This window comes from Diceros bicornis, chromosome 1 (assembly GCF_020826845.1).
Source record: "Diceros bicornis minor isolate mBicDic1 chromosome 1, mDicBic1.mat.cur, whole genome shotgun sequence".
Lineage (NCBI taxonomy): Eukaryota > Metazoa > Chordata > Mammalia > Perissodactyla > Rhinocerotidae > Diceros > Diceros bicornis.
In genome coordinates, this window is record NC_080740.1 from 34,192,257 (window position 1) to 34,217,486 (window position 25,230).

The 25,230-nt window shown below is 37.3% G+C and overlaps 1 protein-coding gene across 2 annotated transcripts in view; it reads left to right on the forward strand.

Annotated features, from left to right (window-relative positions):
- CAMK4 (calcium/calmodulin dependent protein kinase IV) overlaps positions 1 to 25,230 on the forward strand; it is a 217,947-nt gene that overhangs the window by 86,422 nt on the left and 106,295 nt on the right. For both annotated transcript variants that reach the window (XR_009219728.1, XM_058538382.1), the window contains exon 2: positions 19,960 to 20,038. Coding sequence is in view for 1 of the 2 variants with exons in the window: in XM_058538382.1 (XP_058394365.1) it covers positions 19,960 to 20,038 (79 nt within the window). In the remaining variant the exon portion in view is untranslated. The remainder of the gene's footprint in view (positions 1 to 19,959; positions 20,039 to 25,230) is intronic.

A 25,230-nucleotide genomic window follows, 5' to 3' on the forward strand; every position in this document is an offset into this window, starting at 1 on the left:
TCCCGTAAGAGGTGGTGACCGTGCTGAATTAAAAAACGACTAAAATCTTGTTAACCAAAACATTGGAGGCGGTGACTCAAACAAGAAGGGCAGCATGCTCCAAGACGCAGTGAATTTGGTATTGCTAGATACAAAAGGGAGGGCAAGAGGAAGTAAGACTAGAAAAGAGGAGGGCAAGATGATAAATGGTCTCACATAACGTGCTAACTGTCACTGTCATGGGGATAGTGAGCATAGGGGAGACACATGGTCAGATTTCTATTATAGAAAGATCAGTCTACTAATAGAATGGAGGAGGACTCAAGGAGAATGAAACTAGAGGCCAGGAGCCTATTTAAGAGGCCATGGCAATGGGAAAGGAAATTATGAAGAGATTGAAATTGTTTTGTAACCTAGAAAGCATTCTATTAATGTGTGGTACTATTCATATATGATATTACCATTTTTAATTGATATTAAAATATACAATTCCTCATTTTAACATGTCCGTAATCAGGATGCATTCTTCAGTCCATGGGATGTCATAGTTAAATGGTAGCAGCTTTTCTTTTCTTTTTTGAGGAAGATTAGCCCTGAGCTAACATCTGTTGCCAATCCTCCTTTTATTTATTTTTTTGCTGAGGAAGATTGGCCCTGGGCTAACAGCTGTGCCCATCTTCCTCTACTTTATATGGTATGCCACCACAGCATGACTTGATAAACTGTGTGTAGGTCTGCACCTAGGATCCGAACCTGTGAACCCTGGGTCGCTGAAGCAGAGTGCGTGAACTTAACTGCCATGCTACTGGGCCAGCCCCCAGCTTTTCTTTTTTTTAGTGGTCATATCATAATGATGCCTCTTAAAATTGATGGTGTCTATGATACAATGAAATGGAATAATAATCATGGACTTCTAGTCACGCAACTGAATTTTAAAGCAGAGAAGTAGAATAGGTTGTGTGAATTGATTATCCCACCTACATCTCTGGAAGGGAGCTTTTAGACATTTATCTGCTTTAGTTACCAGCTGTGTACCCACTTCCTGACTGTTCATTGGATCAGGGGAGGCAAATGTGCATGCCACAGGAGCTAGGAGATGGTGTAAATGCGTGAAGCTGGTGAGGGGACCACAGGCCCTCTCTAAAATTAGACAGTTGCTACTTAGGTCATACCAACTGCTGCTGGACACAAATTAAACATTAGTGTTGCCAGATTCAAAAGAAACTGAAAATCTGAATTTTTTAATGACATCTCTCACTATTTAAATGTTGGCAAGACATTCAACATTCTAAATAACTCTGTGCAAGCCAAACAAAACACATCTGTTTGCTAAATAAGCTACCAGCCTTGCCTCTGCTAAACCTCTTGTTGAAGGAGTGATTGTACTGATTTCTAATTCTTACAGTTTCATAATATTAAATGCTCTATAGTCACGGAATGCCAGTGACAAGACGAAGTCACAGCTGGGAGAGATGAAATCTCTTCCTTGTCTGTATCAGCCATCTGGTACAGCTCTCAGCCACATGAATCCTTTAGAAGCAGCAGTAGGGGTAGTCTCAAAGCCTGTGGCCTAAAATGGGTTAGCCATTTTGTCCTCAAATATGTCTATTTGATCATCTATTCAACAGGAAAAATTCTTGGGCACAGTGTTTTGACATAATAAAATTACATCTCATGCCTCAAAATTCCTTTCTTCTTCAGAAACAGTAACACAAACTGTTGATGTTAAAAAGCTCCCTGGAATGCCAAATGGGAATTTCTTAATTCTGCCATTATAGATTATCATTTGCTAATCTCCTTCCATCACAAGCTTTGTCAGCATTTGTAATGTACTATTAATAAGTGCATACAGAATTAACATTGTTTTTCTCTTTTGCAACAATAATGTCTGATTCAAACTCAATAAGGTGATAAAAATTAAGATTATAAGAGATGAGTTCTGCTCTGGCAATGATGGAGTAACAGGTACTGCACTTGCCTTTCTTCCATAAATTACCTGAACATAATGAATGAGACAGCTGTTTTCAGGCACTGAAAAATGGGCAGTACAGGACTGTGTTCCTTGAAAGACGGGAAACACAAGATGAATACTACATTCACTTTGGCATTCTAACTGGGGACAGTGTATGGTGAGACTGTATGAGGCCAAGCAGGAGCAACTGTGGAGGGGCTGAGAGCTAACAGATATCAGAGGGAAGATAGACATGTACTGTCAGAAGACATTGGATCTCTGACCAAGCCAGGGTGGAGAGACATCACTGAACACCTCAGATGTTTGGTTGAGACCTCAGAAAGGTCACACCTTAAGAGTAAAGACCATAGCCTAGAGCAAGGGTCATGACACAGGACCAAGAACAAAACCCAAATAGATCTGCTCTAACCACAAATAAAACCAAACTTGACACGGTAAAAAAGATTTGTCAACAATTTAACTGCCTGCCACTAGAATAAGTCAACTCTCTTTAAAAGAAGATAATATAATCCAGACTGCCTAGTGTGTAACATTTAAAAAGGTATACCACATAATAATAATAATAAAACTAGACATTCACAGAAGCGGGAAATTGGACCTGTAATCAAGAGGGAAAAAACGTCAATAAAAAAGACTTGGAGATGACCCAGATGTTGGAATTAGCAGATGAGGAGTGTAAAACAGCTATGGTACATACATTCAAGAACATAAAGCAAAATATGGGCATAATGAATAAACGTATGGGGTATCTCAGCACAGAAATGGAAACTATAAAAAAGAGCCTAATAGAAATTTTAGGATTGAAAATACATTATATGAAATTAAAAATTCATAGGCTAAGAGTGGAGGCTACAGAAGAAAGAGTCAGTGAACTTGAAGACAAATCAATAGAAATTATCCAATTTGAAGAATAGAGAGAAAAACAACTGGTAAAAAGGAACAGAGCCTCAATAACTTGTGGGACAACATCAAGAAGGCTACTGTACATGTCGTATGTGTCCCAGAGGGAGAAGAGAGAAAGAGTTGGGCAGAAAAAAGTGTTTAAAGAAATAATTGGCAAACATTTTCCAAATTTGGTAAAGAATATTGCAGATTCAAGAAGCTCATTGAGCAGCGTAATAAATGAAAAGAAAACCAAACCTAGCTATATAGTCAAAAGCCAGAAACTGGAGATAAAGAAAAAATCTTTAAAGCAACCAAAGAAGATATGATATATACAGGAAACAATGATATGAATGATGGCTAATACCTCATCAGAAAAAATGGAAACCAGAGGACAGTGGAACAACACCTTTAAAGTTCTGAAAAAACTGTCATCCCAGAATTCTGTATCTAGTGAAAATATCTCTCAAAAATGGGAGTAAAATAAAGACACTTTAAAATAAATGAACTCTGATCAAATATATTGTCAGCACACATGAACTACAAGCAATGCTAAAGGAAGTTCTCTGAGCTGAAGGAAAATAATACCAGATAGAAATTCAGATTTATAGTGAGGAGTGAAGACCATTGGAAATAGAAGGTGGGTAATATAAAAGGCTCTTTTCCATTCTTCCTTTAATATCTTTTAAAACAACTAACCACTTGAAGCAAAATAAAATCATTGTAAAAGTAAAATACTTGACAACAGTAGCACAAAGGATAGGAAAGGAAGGGAAGGTGGTAAATAGAATTAAGTTACAGTTATCATAAGTTAAAGATATATCCTGTAATCCTGAGAACAACCATTCACAAAATAAAACAATGAGGTATACCTTAAAGGCCAAGAAAGGAGATAAAATAAAATACTGAAAATACTAAAAAACTCACTTAATCAAAGGGATAGCAGGAAAGTGTAGAAAAAGAAATGAACAAATGAAACAAAAAACACATAGCAATATGGATGACTTAAACCTAACTATATCATTAATGATATTAAATGTAAATAAACGAAATACTCTTATTAAAAGGCAAAAAAAATCCATTTAAAAAATCAGCAAACTGAATACACGTTTTTCCAGAGAAGACATCCAGATAGCCAATAGGTACATGAAAAGATGCTCACATCACTAATCATCAGGGAAATGCAAATCTAAACCACAGTTAGACATTACCTCGAACCTGTTAGAGTAACTATTCTCAAGAAGACAAGAGATAAGTGTTGTCGATGCTGTGGAGAAAAGAGAATCTTGAGCACTGTTGATGGGAATGTAAATTGGTGCAGCCACTATGGAAAACAGTATGGAGGTTCCTCAAAAACTTAAAAATTGAACTACCATCTAATCCAGCAATCCCACTTCTGGGTAAATCAGGATCTCAAAGAGATACCTGCACTCCTATGTTTATTGCAGTTATTGACAATAACCGAGGTATGGAAACAACCTAAGTGTCCATCAGCACATGAATGGATAACAAAAATGCAGTATGTGTGTGTGTGTGTGTGTGTATATATATATATATATATGTATATATATAAAATGGAATATTATTCAGCCATAGAAAGAAGGACATCCTGTCATTTGCAACAACATGGATGGATCTTGAGGGCATTATGCTATATGAAATAAATCAGACAGAGAAAAACAAATACTGTATGATATCACATATATGTGGAATCTAAAAAACTCATAGTAACAGAGAGTAAAATGGTGGTTTCTAGAGGCTGGAGAGTGAGGGAAACGGGGAGATGTTGGTCAAAGGGTACAACCTCCCAACTATAAAATGAGTAAGTTCTGGGGATCTAATGTATAGTATGGTGATTATAGTTAACAATACTGTATTATATACTTGAAAGTTGCTAAGAGAATAGATCTTAAATGTTCTCACCACAGAAAAGAAATGGTAATTACGTGAGGTGATAGAGGTGTTAATTAACACTACTGTGGTAATCATTTTGCAATATGTAAGTGTATCAAATCAACATCTTGTACACCTTAAACTTACATCATATTACATCTCAATAGAGCTGGAAAAAAGTAGATTATGATAAGTAGTAATAAAAATAATAGTACATATTGCATATTGATATTAATAAGGTTAAGTGAAGGTGTGAAAGTTGGATCAGATGGATACATGTTAAATATATTATAGTAGACAGTATGGAATAGAAGAGAATGGGACTGGGAATGGAGGATAAAGGTGAAAAAGAGAAAAGCCTTAGCTGTCCTCATAATGTATATATTTCGTATGCATAAATGGATGAGTGGAAATTCAATTTTGTGTGTGCTGTCTCCATTCAAAGAGAAAAGAAAAATAATCACAGTCTTCCCAAGAAATTTGATTAATTGATACTAATTGCTAACATGTGAGGCATTAAATATTTTGAATCAAACAAAGGGAAGGACTGGTAAGAGTATTAAAACCCTTTATATCCACATTTTTTACTGTTGTATCACATCGTGACTGAGAACAAATACCAAGGCAACCTGATAATTTGAAGCTGTTTTTTGTTTACTTTGTGATAGCTAAAACTCAGTGTTTGGATTCCAAAGCTTTAAGCTCTTACTTTATCTTAGGAAAGGGGTTTTGTTAAATTTTTGAAACAAAAGGGGTCGTATTTAAGCCAGTCCTTTCAGAGATCCAGGCACTAGGAACAAAGTCACAGTTAAGTGCTGTCAGGCAATGGCTGAGAGAAATTGTTAAGCAGGCAAACAGGATGGTGAGAAACTGGAGGCACACCAAGTAGAGAATATAATGGGGGCTCGTGGATTGAGCTGGTGATCAGAGTTGACTAGTTAAGCGCTTGCCGATGTAAGTCTTAAAGAAGGGAGTACAGGTCAGGATTAGACATAAAAAACAGCAGATAGAGAGTAAGCTGACATCAGGGTGAAACAACAAATGAGAATGTGTCAGGGAGACAGGTCGAAGTAGGAGGACATGATATGACCCTGATACTGAAATGTGGTGTCTGCCTTTGCCCTCTGCAGGATTTAGCAAATAAATAAACCAGAGGAGAGAGAGAGTAGTTATGGACAGACTCTGAACCCAAGCTTATTGAAACCTTGGGCCTGAGCACTTCTTAAGATCTGGGGTTCAATACCATTCCTCGACATGATATTTTTGAGATTTACTTTAGAACTGCAATATTTAACTGATTTGGAAACCCTCCACGTCTAATAACGACTTTCTAAATTCTAAAGGTTAGCTGTTCGTCAAGTTGTAGATTGAAAATGCCAAATCGGTAATTAAATCATTTCAGCCGTTTTTCCTCCTGTTCTTTGTTGGTTTAAGGTTCAGATTTCTTTTGTCTTTGGTGACCAAAGAACATCTTGAAACACTCAAGTATTGAAGAGCATTGAGGAGTTGCAGGCTGACAGAGATGGAGAATGAAACAATGAAAAACTGTCACAGGAATGGGGCAAGATGTATGCTGACATTAAACACTTAGAGACTTTGACTTTTTGGTGCTCCTTTTCCTGAATATGACTCTACTTTCACCTCCAAGAAGAATCAATTTTGAGATTATAAACAGTCTTCTTTAATGATTCATCTAATCTTAAAGAAGTCAATGAAAAGAACAGGCTTGTTAAATAATAGCAAGTCAATCATGTAGAAGAAATACGACGCTATGTAGAATTGCACACATTTGTTCTTTCAACATGTGATTGACAGATCATATAAATCACAGCTTTGCTTTTAAACCTTTTCATAATGAGCATTAGGAGGATCTTTCCTGCAAGCACATACACACATTGAAAATAAAAAAATTTAAAAATCAAAGGCAAAAACAAACAGAAGAACAAGAAATGCATGCATTGAAATGTTTAAAAATGATGCTTAGACGTAACTATATTCTTTAACCAAACAGCTTCAACATTCGAAAAACATCACAAGATTCTTTGGTTCCATTTCAAGACCATTCCCATCTAAAAAAAAAAAATGTGAAACTCTTTCATAACTCATGAGGCCTAGTACCTTTAGCAAAGACAATTTCACATGGCTATGAAGCATATCATTGCAGATACACAGCTGGAGCCAAGAAACAGACTAGTCAGCAGTCCCTCCAGACTTGTGTGTTTTAAGAAATTTCATATCTGAAGATCTCTTGTATTTCCAAAGGGCAAGTTGTAGGTTTGATGCTAAGGGAAGCCAAGCTTTATTGCTTCAACCCAATCAATCACAAATGTCCCTCTAGGTCCTCCCCCAGAAAGCCAATCTCTCATTTATAACCTCCCTTAATAGGAGAATGCCCGTGATGCTAAATTACCTTAACATTGTGCAGTCTCATCCTAATGCTCTAAAACATGGATGTGAATCCAGACTTCTGAGTTCCTGCTTCCATTTCCAATCAGATTTGATCTCTACTTGGCCCTTTGAATGCTTCTGGGCATCTATCTCTCAGCTGGTTGTTGGACAGTTATGTCGATATGCTTGGATTTCTTTTGGAGAAAAAAATAAAATTAAACCAATCTTTCTTTAAAACAAGAAAGGACAGGAAAGGCAACCTTATTTTAAAAAAGAAAAGAAAAAATCTGTATTATAAGAGAGATTAAAAAATTTTTATTAGTTGTTCCTTAAGTGTTGGGCATGAGGAGCATGTCAAGATGAACCATAGGATAAAAAACACTCTTTTCTGTGCTAAGTACTCCTAAATGTGGTAGCAGGGGACTCTATACTTGAAATGTCTTCAGGCAAAATAAATATTGTGTCTGGAGCTTTTCCCTCACATCCATAAACTTGGCACACAATGACAGGTACCAACATCGAGCGCTCCTTACCACCTTCCCAGGGGCAACAATGTGTGTGTGAGGTATATATGTATATATATAATACATATATAGGAAATAGCATATACATAGTATTACGATTATCATGAACACGTACTGTACATGATTTTACAAACACATTACAGGTTTGACTGTTTTCTCTTGCTTCTCACAATGAAACATGGGAGTCTACACTTGAAAATTTTTGCCTTTACATTTTTTTTTTGATAACCAACCATAGTAGACAAGGCTAGAGCTAAAAAATTTTCCAAAATTTCTGTTAAAGAAAACCAACCTGAAGGTAGCAGTCAGACTCAAACTCCAAAACAATATTGATTTTCTTTCTCATCAAAATCATAGCAGAAAAAAATTCTAAGTGGAATAATTGCTATATTCCTTAGCTTTTTTTGTTAAATAATATGTTATAAATGAATACACATGAGTAGTGAGGCTTTTTTTTTCAGTTGAATAACTCCATAAATATAATATTCTCTAATCTGTAATCTTCTTCCTTCCTTTGGCTCTCAGGAAATTTTATGGTGATTCTCTCTTTATATAATCTATTTTGAAATGAAGATAAAACATTATAACAAAATGTTCTTCCTGTATTAAAAGTTAACTGTTAATGTGCAAAATAACGTTTATTTTTAAATAAATATATTGAAAATATGGTTCCTTTCTAAAATTATATTTACACACTTTAAACCAATCATTTAATTTCAGCAAAGAATATAGATTATATTTTTGAAAGATTACTGAAATGTTATTTTCATATAAATTTATTTGGGCTGTTCTATTCTTTTAACTTAATCTTTCTATCCTTTAAAAAGTTATTTCTAAAATTGTAACTATGTGATGTGATGTGATGTTAACTAACTTTATTGTGGTAATTATTTTGCAATATATACATATGTCAAATCATTATGTTGTACACCTTAAATTTACATGGTGTTGCGTGTCAATTATATCTCAATAAAGTTGGAAAAAATTAAAAGGTCTGTTAATATTAATAAGTCCATTACTTAACAAAATAAAATTTAACTTTCTTAGTAGATTCCCTATGGACAAAAAATAAAAATAAATAAAAAATTGAAAGCTATTTCTAGCATACTTGGTCCTGAGGTCGATCAATCAGGAATGTGTTTTGTTAAAAATTCTTTTAGGGGCGGGCCCGGTGGCGCAAGCGGTTAAGTGCGCGCGCTCCGCTGCGGCGGCCCGGGGTTCGCTGGTTCGGATCCCGGGCGCGCACTGACGCACTGCTTGGTAAGCCATGATGTGGCGGCGTCCCATATAAAGTGGAGGAAGATGGGCACCGATGTTAGCCCAGGGCCGTCTTCCTCAGCAAAAAAGGAGGAGGATTGGCGGATGTTAGCTCAGGGCTGATCTCCTCACACACACACACAAAAAATTCTTTTAAAACTCTTGCTAAGACAATGATTTACATATTGAAATTATTGATAGGTTAATGTGATGAGGAAATTAAGGAATGGATGCTATTTAATATAATTTCTTTAAATGAATTCTTGAGTAATATTAGTTTTTTAATTGGTATAAAAATTAAAATTAGATTTTTAGTTTTTTTTGATGTTTGAAAATCACATTTCCTTATATTTCTTTCACTTTTTTTTTTTTTTTAATTTCATCAGTTACCACAAAAAGGAAATAGAGTGAGTTGAATATTATAGGGTACATTTTGGTAGTGGGGTTTTTAATCTTACCTTTGAACAATATGATTTTCTTGGAAATGTTTTTTTTTACCCTATTTTTCTACAGATATAATTCATATGCAATAAATTTCATCTATTTTATTGTACAGTTCTACCTATTTTGACAAATGTATATAGTTATGTAAACTCCACCACAATCAAGATATAGAACAATTCCATCATTCTAAAAAATACCCCCATACTCATTTGTAGTCAACCTGCACCCCTCACCTCTGAGCCACCAGCAACCATTCATCTATTTTCTGTCTCTATAATTTTGCCTTGCAAGAATATTATATAAATGGAGTCATCCAGTATATAGCCTTTTGAACCTAGCTTCTTTCACTTAGGGTACTATATCAGAGACTCATTCATGTTGCTGTAGGTACCGTAATTCATTGCTTTTTATTTCTGGGTAGTATTCATTTTCCTTTATAGATGTGTCACAGATTGTTAATCCATTAATCAGTTGAGGGATATTGGAGTAGTTTTCAGTTTTTCATGATTGCTAATAAGCCACTGTAAAGATTTGTGTTCAAGTTTGAGTGAATTAAAAATTTTTTTAATTTTTTGTTTATTGCAGTAACATTGTTTATGACATTGTAAAAATTTCAGGTGTACATCATTGTACTTCTATTTCTGCATAGATTACATCATGTTCACCACCAAAATACTAATTACAACCCATCACCACACGCATGTACCGAATTATCCCTTTTACCCTCCTCCCTCCCCCCTTCCCCTCTGGTAACCACTAATCCAATCTCTGTCACTATGTGTTTGCTTATTGTTGTTATTATCTACTACTTAAAGAAGGAAATCATACGGTATTTGACCTTCTCCCTCTGACTTATTTCACTTTGCATTATACCCTCAATGTCCATCCATATTGTCACAAATGTCTGGATTTCATCGTTTCTTATGGCTGAGTAGTATTCCATTGTGTATATATACCACAGCTTCTTTATCCGTTCGTCCCTTGATGGGCACTTAGGTTGCTTCCAAGTCTTGGCTATTGTGAATAACGCTGCAATGAACACAGGGGTGCATGTATCTTTACAAATTGGTGTTTTCAAGTTCTTTGGATAAATACCCAACAGTGGAATAGCTGGATCATATGGTAGTTCTATCCTTGATTTTTTGAGGAATCTCCATACTGTTTTCCATAGTGGCTGCACCAGTTTGCACTCCCACCAGCAGTGTATGAGAGTTCCCTTCTCTCCACATCCTCTCCAACACATGTTGTTTCCTGTCTTGTTAATTATAGCCATTCTGACGGGCGTGAGGTGATATCTCATTGTAGTTTTGATTTGCATTTCCCTGATAGTTAGTGATTTTGAACATCTTTTCATGTGTCTGTTGGCCATCTGTATATCTTCTTTGGAGAAATGTCTGTTCAGGTCTTTTGCCCATTTTTTAATTGGGTTGGTAGTTTTTTTGTTGTTGAGATGCATGAGTTCTTTATATATTTTGGAGATTAAGCCCTTATCAGAAGTATGGTTTGCAAATATCTTCTCCCAGTTGTTAGGTTGTCTTTTAATTTTGTTGATGGTTTCCTTTGCTTTGCAGAAGCTTTTTAGTTTGATGTAGTCCCATTTGTTTATTTTTTCTATTGTTTCTCTTGCGCGGTCAGACGTGGTGTTTGAAAAGATGTTGCTAAGACCGATGTCGAAGAGCGTACTGCCTATGTTTTCTTCTAGAAGTTTCACAGTTTCAGGTCTTACATTCAAGTCTTTAATCCATTTGGAGTTAATTTTTGTGTATGGTGTAAGGTAAGGGTCTACTTTCATTTTTTTGCATATGGTTATCCAGTTTTCCCAACACCATTTGTTGAAGAGACTTTCTTTTCCCCATTGTATGTTCTTGGCTCCTTTGTCAAAGATTAGCTGTCCATAGATGTGTGGGTTTATTTCTGGGCTTTCGATTCTATTTCATTGATCTGTGTGTCTGTTTTTGTGCCAGTACCATGCTGTTTTGGTTACTGTAGCTTTGTAGTATATTTTGAAATCAGCTTTGTATATATTTTGTGATACCTCCAGCTTTGTCCTTTTTTCTCAGGATTCCTTTAGCTATTCGGGGTCTTTTCTTGTTCCATATAAATTTTAGGATTCTTTGTTCTATTTCTGTGAAAAATGTTGTTGGAACTTTGATAGGGATTGCATTGAATCTATAGATGGCTTTAGGAAGTATGGACATCTTAACTATGTTAATTCTTCCAATCCAAGAGCACGGAATATCTTTCCATTTCTTTATGTCTTCTTCAATTTCTTTCAGAAATGTTTTAAGTTTTCGGTGTACAGATCTTTCACCTCTTTGGTTAAGTTTATTCCTAGGTATTTTATTCTTTTTGTTGCAATTGTAAATGGGATGGTATTCTTAATTTCTCTTCCTGCTACTTCGTTGTTAGTGTACAGAAATGCAACTGATTTTTGTATGTTGATTTTGTATCCTGCAACTTTACCATATTCGTTTATTACTTCTAAAAGTTTTCTGGTGGATTCTTTAGGGTATTCTATATATAAAATCATGTCATCTGCAAATAGTGACAGTTTCACTTCTTCCTTTCCAATTTGGATCCCTTTTATTTCTTTCTCTTGCCTGATTGCTCTGGCTAGGACTTCCAGTACTATGTTAAATAGGAGTGGTGACAGTGGGCATCCTCGTCTGGTTCCTGTTCTTAGGGGGATGGCTTTCAGTTTTTCACCATTGAGGATGATATTAGCTGTGGGCTTCTCATATATGGTCTTTATTGTGTTGAGATACTTTCCTTCTATACCCATTTTATTCAGAGTTTTTATCATAAATGGATGCTGTATCTTGTCAGATGCTTTCTCTGCATCTATTGAGATGATCATGTGGTTTTTATTCTTCATTTTATTAATGTGGTGTATTACGTTGATTGATTTGCAAATGTTAAACCATCCCTGCATCCCTGGAATAAATCCCACTTGATCATGGTGTATAATCTTTTTAACATATTGTTGTATGCGATTTGCTAGTATTTTGTTGAGGATTTTTGCATCAATGTTCATCAGTGATATTGGCCTGTAATTTTCTTTTTTTTTTTGTGTTGTCCTTGTCTGGTTTTGGTATCAGGGTAATGTCAGCTTCGTAGAATGAGTTAGGGAGCTTCCTCCCCTCTTCAATTTTCTGGAAGAGTTTGAGAAGGATAGGTATTAAGTCTTCTTTGAATGTTTGGTAGAATTCACCAGGGTAGCCGTCTGGTCCTGGACTTTTATTTTTGGGGAGGTTTGTGATTACTGTTTCAATCTCCTTACTGGTGATTGGTCTATTCAAATTCTCTACTTCTTCTTGATCCAGTTTTGGAAGGTTGTATGATTCTAAGAATTTATCCATTTCTTCCAGATTGTCGAATTGGTTGGCATATAGCTTTTCATAGTATTCTCTTATAATCTTTTGTATTTCCGAGGTGTCTGTTGTAACCTCTCCTCTTTCATTTCTGATTTTACTTATTTGTGCCTTCTCTCTTTTTTTCTTGGTGAGTCTAGTTAAAGATTTGTCCATTTTGTTGATCTTTTCAAAGAACCAGCTCTTGGTTTTATTAATTTTTTCTGTTGTTTTTTGGTCTCTATTTCATTTATTTCTGCTCTGATTTTTATTATTTCCCTTCTTCTCCTGATTTGGGGCTTGGTTTGTTCTTCTTTTTCCAGTTCCTTTAGGTGCATTGTTAGATTGTTTATTTGAGATTTTTCTTGTTTGTTGAGATAGGCCTGTATCGCTATAAACTTCCCTCTTAGAACCGCTTTTGCTGTATCCCATAAATTCTGGCATGTTGTATTTTCATTTTCATTTGTCTCCAGGTATTTTTTGATTTCTTCTTTGATTTCTTCGTTAACCCAGCCATCGTTCAGTAGCATTTTGTTTAATCTCCACGTATTTGTGGCTTTTCTGATTTTCTTCCTATAGTTGATATCTAGTTTCATACCGTTGTGGTCAGACAAGATGCTTGGTATTATTTCAATCTTCTTAAATTTATGGAGACTTGTTTTGTGTCCTAATATGTGATCAATCCTGGAGAATGTTCCATGTGCATTTGAAAAGAATGTGTATTCTTTGGTTTTTGGATGGAATGCTCTGTATATATCTACTAGGTCCATCTGTTCTAGTGTGTTGTTTAAGGCCAATGTTTCCTTATTGATCTTCTGTTTGGATGATCTATCCGTTGATGTAAGTGGAGTGTTAAAGTCCCCTACTATTATTGTGTTACTGTCTATTTCTGTTTTTATGTCTGTTAATAATTGCTTTATATATTTAGGTGCACCTACATTAGGTGCGTAGATATTTTGCAAGTGTTATATGTTCTTGTTGGATTGTTCCCTTGATCATTATCTAATGCCCTTGTCTCTTTTTACACTTTTTGTTTTAAAGTCTATTTTCTCTGATATGAGTACTGCTACCCCAGCTTTCTTTTCATTGCCATTTGCATGGAGTATGTTTTTCCATCCCTTCACTTTCAGTTTGTGAGTGTCTTTAGGTCTGAAGTGTGTCTCTTGTATGCAGCATATATATGGGTCTTGTTTTTTTATCCAGTCAGCCACCCTATGCCTTTTAATTGGAGCATTTAGTCCATTGACGTTTAAAGTAGCTATTGATAAGTATGTACTTACTGCCATTTTTTAACTTTTTTTTTTTTTCTGTGTTTTAGTAGGCCTTCTCTGTTCCTTTCTTCTTCTATACAGAATTGATGGTCACTTTAGTTTGACCTCTGTCTGAAAGCTCTACTCTTAACTCCCCTCCTCCCTCCTTTTATGTTTTTGATGTCATATCTAACCTCTTTTTTGTGTATTTGTATCCATTACGTTCTAATCATGGAAATAGATAATTTTTCCTATTTGTGGTCATCTCTTTTCCCCTTAAATCAGTCCCTTTAACATTTCTTGTAGCACTGGTTTCTTGGTGACAAACTCCTTTAATTTTTGCTTATCTGCGAAAATTTTTATCTCTCCTTCCATTTTGAATGATAACCTTGCTGGGTACAGTATTCTTGGCTGTAAGTTTTTTACTTTTAGCACTTTAAATATATCATGCCACTCTCTTCTAGCCTGTAAGGTTTCTGCTGAGAAGTCAGCTGATAGCCTTATGGGGTTTCCTTTGTATGTAACTTGACATTCTCTTGCGGCTTTTAGGATTCTCTCTTTATATTTAGTTCTGGACATTTTGATTATGATGTGTCTTGGTGTGGGCCTCTTTGGGTTTATCTTGTTTGGGGCTCTCTGTGCTTCCTGTACCTGGATGTCTGTTTCCTTCCTTAGGTTAGGGAAGTTTTCATCCATTATTTCTTGAAATAGATTCTCTGCCCCCTTGTCTCGCTCTTCTCCTTCCGGGACACCTATAACACGGATGTTAGTGCGCTTGATGTTGTCCCAGAGGTCCCTTAGACTGTCCTCACTCTTTTTAATTCTTTTCTCTTTTCCCTGTTCACCTTGGGTAATTTCTTCTAGTCTTTTGTCCAGCTCACAGATCTGTTCTTCTGTATCCTCTACTTTGCTTTTGAGTCCCTCTAAAGAATTTTTCATTTCCAGTATTGTATTCTTCATTTCTGATTGGTTCTTTTTTATATCTTCCATTTCTTTGTTGACATTCTCACTGAGTTCATCTATTCTTCTCCCCAGATCAGTGAGCATCCTTAACACTCTTAGTTTGAACTCTCTGTCGGGTAGGTTGCTCATTTCTGTTTCACTTAGTTCTTTTTCTGGGTTTTGTCCTGTTCCCTTACTTGGAATGTATTCTTTTGCCTCCTCATTTTGCCTCTTTCCCTGTGCTTGTGTCTATGTATTTGGTAGGTCAGCTACGTCTCCTGCTCTTGGATAGGTGACCTTATGTAAGTGATGCCTTAGGAGGCTTCCAGTGTGCTTCCCTCAGTTCTCAATGTTCCAGGGGTGACCCCTATGTGGGCTGCGTGTGTCCTTCTGTTGTGGCCTGTTTGCTCTCCCTGTAGGCGCCCAGGGAGGCTGAGTTATGCTCCTGGCCAGCTGTTGTAATGCTCAGCTGCTTGTAGTTGTTGTGGGCCCTTCAGTCTCTTTATCAGGTGTGGGGAGCCCCAGCACAGTTGGCTGAAAGTTCTAATACCACATTTGTGTTGCAGTATTTCTTTTAAGTGAGTAGGCCCCCAGCGTGGCAGGTTGTTAGGCTCAGGGCCTTACAATTGCTGTAAGCCTCTAGCCTATTAGGTCTCTTGTCAGCTCTCTGAGCATTGCAGCTGGGTGGGGCTGGCCTGAGGCTCAGGAGCACCCAATCCTTTCAGGCTTTGGAAGGTGCGGCAAACCGCCTATGTGGGTCTTTGAGAAGCACAAGTCTTCTGCAGCTGAGAAACCCTGCTGCCCACAGGTCTACACACACAGTCAACACAGTCCTGCCCCGTGTGAGCGCCCAGACCTCCCCAAGCGGACCCAGTCTCTCCACGGCGGGAGCCCCACACACTCCGCCACCGCCCCACACTCTCCACCCGCTCCTTGTGCACACCCTGCCGGGCTCAAGTGGGCTCAGTTGCCAGGCTGCAGAGAATCCTGTCACCAATCTGTGCAGGCCCACAAGTTGCCTGAGGGCTTGTTGTTGGGTGGGACCAGTCTCTAGGGTGGGCTACCTGCCCTGGCTGAGCTGGATTAAATCGCTGCTCTAGCGGGTGGGGCAGACCCTGGGCTAGCAGGCCTCAGGGAGAACTCCAATGGCGTCTGTGTCAGCACGCCCACACCGGGCCACAACAATGGCCGCTGCCAATGTCCCAGTCCCTGGAGAGGTCTTACCCCTAACCGAGATGCACTCAGGGCCTATTAGGTGAGTCTCTTGTCACCAAAGCACTGTGCACCTTTCTTTCTGGTGATTTTAGGATGCTTTCTGAAACGGGTGAGTTTGCACGCGGGCCCTTTAAGAGCCAGTTTTAGTTTCTTTGTGAACCGGGTTTTCTGGGGGTTCTCCCCAATGCTTTAGTAGCAGGCACAGTCAGATATTATGCCGCTGGTGTCGATTGTGCTGGATCCACAAAATGCCCACAGCGGGGGCGCTCCCGTCTCAGGGCCCGGCGCCTCCAGGGAGGCTGCGGACCTGTGAGCTGCTCCCGGCGGCCGTGAAGCTGGCGGCTTGTGAAGGCGGCGTTTTTCCTCTCCGGAAGGGAGTCTCTGCCTCTTCTACCCCAGTTAGGATTGTCCGCTGTTGCAGGAGTTCCTCTTATCCAGTTTTCAGTTCTGTCTCAGGGGCAATTTTTCCACGAGTAGTTGTAAATTGGCTGTGTCCACGGGAGGAGGTGAGTTCAGAGTCTGCTATGCCGCCATCTTGACTCCGCCTGTCTGAACATAGTTTTCATCTCACTTGGGTAAATACCTAGGAGTGAGATGGATGAATTGTATGGTATGCTTAGTTTTGCAAGAGACTGCTAAGCTGTTTTCCAAAGTCGGTGTAGCATTTTGCATTCCTACCAGCAATGTACGAAGGTTTCAGTTGCTCTGCATCCTTGCCAGCTCGTGATATTGTCTCTCTCTTTCTTTAAGCTGTTTCAATGAATATGTAGTTGTATCTCAATGTGGTTTTAATTTGCATTTCCCTAATGACTGATGATGTTGAGCATCTTTCCTTGTGCTTATTTTCCATCCATATATTTTCTTTGGTGAAGTATATGTTTAAATCTTTTGCCCACTTTTTAAATACATTGTTTGTTTTCTTTATAATTCTGAACACAAGCTCTTTATCAAGTATGTGATTTGTAAATATTTTCTCCCTGTCTGTGACTTTCAAAGAACAAACATTCTTAATTTAAATGAAATCCAATTTATTTATTTGTTCTTTCATTTATGGTGCTTTTGGTTTTTTATGTAAGAAATTGTTGCCTAACTAAAGGTCACAAAATTTTCTTTTATGTTTTTTAAAAAAGTTTTAGACTTCTAAATTTTGCATTTATATCTATGATCCACTTTAAGTAATTTTTTTGTATAGAGTGTGAGGTATGAATAAAGGTTTTTGTTTCTTTGCATATAGGTATCTAATTATTCCAAGACTATTTTTAGTTGAAAAACTCTCTCTCCTTTCTCCACTGAATTGCCTTTTTACTTTGTCAGAAACTAATTGGCCATATATGTGTAAGACTATTTCTGGATTCTTTTTTCTGTTCCATTTGTCTCTGTGTTTATTATTTCTCCAATACTACTCTCTTGATTACTGTAGCTTTATAGTTAGCCTGGATGGCAAGTATGTAAGTCCTCTAACTTTGAAGAGAATGTGTATTCTGCTGTTTTTGTGTGGAGTTTTCTCTAAATGTCAATTAGGTTAATTTAGTTGATAGTGCTGTTCATGTCTCCTATATTCATGGTGGCAATTTGTCTACTTTTTAAATCAATAGCTGAGAGTATGTGTTGAAGTCTCCAACTGTGTTTGTGGATTTGTCTATTTTTCTTTTCAGTTCTATCAGTTTTGCTTCATGCATTTTGAAGTGCTGTTGTTAGGTGCATACACCTAACGTTTACATTTGTTATGTCATTTAGGGGAATCGAACGCTTCATAATTAACGTCCCTCTTTACCCTTGTTCTGAAGTCTAGTTGACCTGGTATTAATATGTGTATTCTTGCTTTCTTTTGATTAGTGTCTGCATAGTATCTCTTTTCTGTCATTTTATTTTTAACCTATTTATGCCTTTATATTTAAAATGGGTTTCTTGTACACAGCATATAGTTTGTTCTTGATTTTTCAATCCAATCTAATGATCTTTATTTATTTATTTATTTTTTTGTGAGGAGATCAGCCCTGTGCTAACATCGCCAATCCTCCTCTTTTTTTTGCTGAGGAAGACTGGCCCTAGGCCAACATCGGTGGCCCCCACTTTATATGGAACGCCGCCACTGCATGGCCTGCCAAGCAGTGCATCGGTGCGTGCCCGGGATCCCAACCAGTGAACTCCAGGCCCCCGCAGCGGAGCGCATGCACTTAACCACTTGTGCCGCTGGGCCGGCCCCCTAATGATCTTTATTTTTAATTGATGTCTTTATAAGGTTTACATTTAATGTAATTGTTAATATGGTTGGATTAGAATCCACCATATTGTTAGCTGTTTTATTTTTTGATCTTTTATTTTGTTTTTCCTCTCTTGCATTTCATTTTTGATTATTCTATTTTAGCTCTGTCATTGATTTATTATTAATTTTTCTTTTAAAAATTATTTTATTCATTGCCCTAGGTTATACAATATACATCTTTAATTAATCAGAGTCTACCTTTAAATAATACCATACAACTTAATATGTAGTATAAGGACTTAACAGTATTCTTCCAATTTCCTCCCCCCATTCTTTGTGCTGTTGTTGCCATACATTTTATTTTTACATATGCTATAAACACAACGCATTGTTAGTATTTTTACTTTCAGGAGTTGTCTTTTAGATTAACGAAAATTAAGGAAAGATAAATTTTATGTTTACCTCCATTTATCCCATTTCTAGAACCCCTTATTTCTTTATGTATATGTTATATTTTACCATAGTTTTTAAAAATATGTTGAAATTTTTTAAAATTTATTAGCGTTTACAACACCAGTCTCTGACTCCTCCTGGCTCTGTTAAAAATTTGTTGTGCTTAGGCAGCTGGGACTTTGTTTGATTTGTATAATTCTTAGAGTTTCAGAACTATAGGACTGAATATATCATAAGAGGTCCTTGGGCTTAATCTTCAAAGTCTGGCAGATTTACCGCAAGTGATCTTATTTTAAGATTTATCTGAAGTTCTCCTTTTGAGGGTGAAACAAGCTTGGTCTGTGGGTCTCTTCGTCTGTCTCCGTCTCTTACTTTCGCTCTCATGTGTGGAGTGGGAGCAACAGGACCACATTGTCCTGCTTTTTAATATTCTCCCTTAGTGGCCTCACACATACATGAAGTTAGCCACTGAGTCTCTTCCTACCATTCTCCTTTACAGGTGAAAAATGTTCTGTACTTTTCCAAGCTGTTTATGGAGGGATACCTCTACTTTTTCTATATATACCTTTAACCATTTGAATAGTATTTCCCCCTGAATGTTTCACCTGCTTATTTTTGTTAGGGCATGTGTAACTAAGTGGTAGCAGTATTCACCAGGATGAAGGAACCAGAATCTCTGTGGGGCCAACATTGGCTCTGGGAGAATGCCAGGGCTCCAAATGAAGTGGTGTAAATTCTCAAGGGTCCCCAGCTCCCTTGCCAAGTAGTGGATACTGTTCTGACCCTTGTAGCCAAGTGCTAAACTTAAACCCTCTTCTTAAAGCCATATGCTTTCTTTTACTCCAGACACATGCCCTTAGGAAAGCTCAGGGATTCCAAAATTGGGTGGATGTGCTCCAAAAGCTATGTTCACCTGAGGACCTGGTTTATTCCAGAGCCACTGAATGCAACAGCCCTAGATTTATTACTTGCATAGGAGGGGGCAGGAGGAAAAGAGCAGATGGGAAAACCTGGAATTTTCCTGAGCAAACTATAGTCAGTTGCAAGAGAAAAAATACTCTCGACAGTTGACCTGGTCCTGCAGTAGAACTTATAAACACTTGTCAGTTCTGAGGGTAACTGCAAGAGACACTTATTTTCAAGCTTTCCCTTTTATTTCATGTCCAGAGCATAACATTTTCTTTTTGTCTTTTTCCCCCTCAAGGGGTGCTACATCCATTGTGTACAGATGCAAACAGAAGGGGACCCAGAAGCCTTATGCTCTCAAAGTGTTAAAGAAAACAGTAAGTTTATTTCATTATATAATAGCATCTCTAAAGGATCTGTGACCTGGAGAAGCCAGGAGCCCTGATTCAAGGGACAAAGGGGCTGGAGAGCCGCTATGTGCAGTGAACCCATTTGAATCTTGATTGTGAAAGTGCAACCAGAGGGGTTGTGTCTGATGGAAACCACGTGACCGAAAGCGACTAGATCTCAGATCGGGTGAGGCTGTGGGGAGGAGAAGTGTGGAAAGGAAAAACATTTAGAGCTGGCAGGTAAACCTTGCTTTGTATACCAGTCATGCTTTTGGATATACATATATGCCCAGATTCTCGAGTGTTGGATTTGCTTCAGTAAAGTACAGCTGGACCCATGCTAATGTTTCTGGGACTGAACCTGCCCATCTAAGAAGTTTGTATTTGAACAAGAAGGAAGGATTGTGTTTTGGAGTTGCTTCTTTTTGCCCTATACTTGCAGGAGAGCTGAGGGGAGCAAAAGTTACTTTGGCTCATCTCCAATGCGTGAGAAACGCAGCAGGTGAAAGTTCAGAATACAAATGCCAGCCCGGAGGGAAGACTGCCTGCGCCCAGAGAGTGTTGATCGTTGTAATGCTTTCCTTGCACTTTCTGTCCTTAAGTGGTTTCGCCTTATAAAACCACAAAAAAGCAACATATTCTTTTATGGCACATTCTTCCTTTCTCAAATTTTGTGTGAAAAAATATGTGAGATACATACATTTCTGGAAACCCAGTTGTAAAGTATGCTGAAAGAGAAATATCATAAATTTTGAAGTCAAATAATACATCTTTTAGGCCAAGGGATTTTTTTTTTCCTAAAGGCAGTTTAATATCACCAGCTGTCTATGTATTGTCTGGCACAGGGAAATTTTAGAATTTCATATGATGAAGAAGAGAATAATGGCACAGGGTTTTTAGTCGAGTAGAAGTAGAATGACATTTTGAAACAATCTGTTAGAATTTAAAGACGTAGCTAACAAAGACAGTTTAATTGAAGTAGGTAATAATTTGAATGGCAATTTCTACCAATAAACTCGATGTTCTGGATTTCTTGTTTGGTGTAGGCAATGATTTAGGTTGTCCTGGAATGCAGGGGAATCTTTTGGTTGATAAGGTTTGGAATTTTCTCTTAAATCAATTTCCTATGGTCATAAAATTTATTTGAACTAAGGATTATTAAACATTTCATGAAATAGAATTTCCTGTTAAATATCTAATTTTTATGCAAACAAATTGGCATGATTTAGCAGTAGTCACACACGAGATGTTTTTGGACTTGGTTGTATCCTTTCTTGCTGGTTAAAAAAATTGTCAGTAAAATTTGTGAGTGGTTATTTTTGTTTCATAGTTGAGGAAATTTTGAAAGATGTATGAAAGTCCAAAAAAAAATTCAGAAATGACTTGTGAATGCTGAGTCCCAAAGGCCAAAGGTCTTGTTTAAAGAATGTTGGTTTATGTCAAAAATCTTTGGATGGATTGGAATAAGAGATAGGTGAAGACGTTTGGCAGGTTCGTGACTCATATTCATTGGGAAAGGAGAACTCTGGTTTGCCCTTGCTGTCTTCTCTTCTGCACTTCTGTTGTGAAAACATCTTCCTCAGAAGACAGGGAGAAAGAGAATGTGGATGGGAACCAAGTGTCAGATGAGCTGCAGAGCAGTGCTGTGAGGCAGATGTTGTCAAACACAGTTACTGTTGCGCCAAATGGAAGAGAAAATCCCCTGGAGAAACCTCAGCTTTGAACGTGAATTAGAAGGAATTCCCAGGATTGTCTCCCAGAATAAACAATGCACAGAGATGTGTAAATGAGAGCAATTGCAGGCAAAACCTCAAAGAGCAATTGCCTCCAATGTTTCATTCCATATAGGTCATGGAGATGGAAACTTCCTTATCTAAATGAATGAAATGAATGAAGGCTAAGAATCCATTTACAGAAGGAAAGTGATGCAGGGAAAATAAAGTATTTTCCTAGCAAATTCAGCCAAGGATCTGCTCTTGGGGGGAAAAGGAGGTTTCATAAAACTTGACTTATTTATATAATCTATCTATTAGACTGAGCCACATAAAATTGCCTCTATTAAGCCATTTCTTCCTATAAAAATGGCAAATTTTATGTGGTTCAACTAACAACTTTGGGACCACTATACTACTTTGCTGGATAGATACTCAGGTCTTAATTTTACTACTAGACCTAAATCTAAGACGTCTGAAAGTTAGTCTATTTATCTGTCATCTATCTGTGGGAGTTTCCTAGGACTGCCATAAGAAACTACTACAAACTGGCTTAAGACAACAAAAGTTTATTCTCTTACAGTTCTGAAGGCCAGAAGTCTGAAATCAAGGTGTTGGCAGGGCTGATTCCTCCTAAGTATGCTGAGGGAGGGTTTGTTCCATGCCTCTCTCCTTGCTTCTGGTGACAGCCAGCAATTGCTTGGCTTTCCTTACTGTAGATACATTACTCTAATCTCTGCCTCCTTTGTCACATGGCCATCTTCCCCTTGCACATCTTCATATAATCTTCCCTCTGTGCATGTCTGTGTCCAAATTTCCCACTTCTTATGAGGACACCAGTCCTATTGGATTGGGACCCACCCTACTCCAGGGCGACCTCACCTTAAATTAACTACTTATTCTACAACAACCCAATTTCTAAATAAGGTCGCATTCCAAAGTACTGGGAGTTAGAACTTCAATATATCTTTTTCAGGGGACATAATTCCACTCATAATATTATCTATAAGAGAGGACCTCTTGGGCCAACCTGGTGGCATAGCGGTTAAATTTGTGCACTCCGCTTCGGCAGCCCAGGGTTAACAGGTTCAGATCCCAGGCATGGACCTAAACACCACTCATCAAGCCATGCTGTGGCGGCGTCCTACATACAAAATAAAGGAAGATTGGCACAGCTGTTAGCTCAGCGACAATCTTCCTCAAGCAAAAAGAGGAAGATTGGCAACAGATATTAGCTCAGAGCCAATCTTCCTCACCAAAAAAAAGAAAAAAGAGAGAGCGAGAAGACCTCTAAGGTGAATTTCAAAGTATTCTATTCAATATTTTATCTGAAGATGAGTAAGACATATCACATTGAAGAAAGTTAATAAACATAATAAACATCATCCAGTTTATAAGTGATTAAATTCATATATAAATGTTTTTAAGTTCAAGAAAGGTTGTCTATCTCTTCTACAGTTAATTATTTGATAACTGTTTGATAATTCTCTTTCCCAAGATCTGTTTGAATATTTTTTCGGGACAGTTTACCCAAATTTTATTTTGTGGCAATATTAAGTACCTTTCTCATAACTTAATATTTTACTATTACTAAGCTTAATATTATTAAATATAAATATTAATTTCTCATAGCTTACTATTTTCGGAAGAGTTTAGTTTACATTAGCAGTAAGAGACTTATTGCCCTAAAAAACACCCTGATCATCACTGAGAATCTCTTAAGCACTCATATGTCTGGGTGACAGAGAAATACTCTAGTTTATCCATGGGAAGACAGACTGAAGCACCAACTGTTATGGAGAAATCCATATCCCATTGGTGGTCAGGTATAGGACAGAATTAATACTGATGATGAATATAAAGTACATTGTCATAGTCAGACAATTGGCTGTTTTGGCTAATAAAATATCCCTGTGGGAAGTTAACACATAATTATAATAAAAATGTTTTTAAATTACCGTATATTTTATAAATGGATATACTATCGTGTACTTTATATATAGATAACTACATTTCATAGAATTAGAATACATTAAAATACATTTCAACCAAGGTCAAAATGTCTGCAACTTACTTTCCAACACTTAAACAACAAAAAATGTATGTGTGTTGTGTGTGTGTGTTCACACGTGCACATATGGGGATAAAGAGTGAAAGAAATATAGCAAAAATCAACAATTAATGAATTTAAGACAGTGTACTAGTGTCTATGATGGTATTTCAACATTTCTGTATATATAAAAACCCTCATAACAAAAAATTTGGGGAAAAACATATTTCAACATTGAGATCCTGTTCAATGTAACTTAACATTTCTCGTGGCCATTCAGAAAGCATTTCAAGATCTTGCAGTTTCTAAATGTTATGATAAACATTGGTTATTCTCTATTATAGAGGTATTGAGTGCTGGAAAATAGAAAATGATAGTTGAACTAACTTTTTACTATACTAAAAAAAATGCACATTTCTGGAAACGATATGCATTTGTCTCATTTTGTCATTAATGAGGATTAAAGCGTGGAGGGTAGTAAGAATACATAAGAGAGGGAAATGAATTGACTGGCTTTTCTGGTTGTTTAATTTTTTTCCACTTGGTATTAGTGATCCTTGTACTAGAGAAATCATCAAATTACTAGGAGTGGCATCCATACGCTCTTCTTGGGAAAAAGTGGCCTATTTTGTAACTTTATTTTGAAACAGTTACAGACTCACAGTGCCCGGAAATGCCTCATTGCGTTGCACATAAGCACTCATTGGCCTGCAGGCATCAGTGGAACTTATACTGTGAACTTTGTAAAATGTGAATCAAGGGTGAAGGAAACAAGGCTAACTTTTTTCCTTCACGCATGAGCCCTCCATCATCTGCTTTTTATGTAATATTTAGAAGAAACTGAAGTAGAGTAGAAAGATTTACTAAGCTACTTCCTCAGGTTAATGACTTTGGGGTATTAAAGGATTCTGAGAGAGACAGCTAGTGGGACAACCAGTGATTACAAGATGGAATGTTTTTACTGATGTCCTGTAACTTTTGAGTATGCTGAAATTAAAACTGCACAAAAGGAAAAAAATAGATTCAAGGAAGTGTCAAAATTTCAACAGATGAAGCTGATGGAAGCTTTCGCCTCGACTGAATTATGCTGAGTTAAATGGAATGATAACTTTTGGAGAATGATGCGGTGATCACGGAGTCACTATTTCAGGAGCAATTCACCGGCTTTACCTTTCGCCATCAGGAGTACATCCTTCAGGGGGTGTCTAAATAATTACACATCAGCCCTATCGATATGGCTTATTTTCAAGCACTGACTGGGAGTCAAGAAAATTGTGCTCTCCAATCATTTACAGTGTCCCTAGAATTTTGGAGACAAATATTTGAATTCTAGAACTCAGATGAAATTTCTAGCTGTGTGGCTCAACTCTCGGAAAAGATTGCTTTCAGCTTACTGTAAAAGCCATGCCTTTTCATGA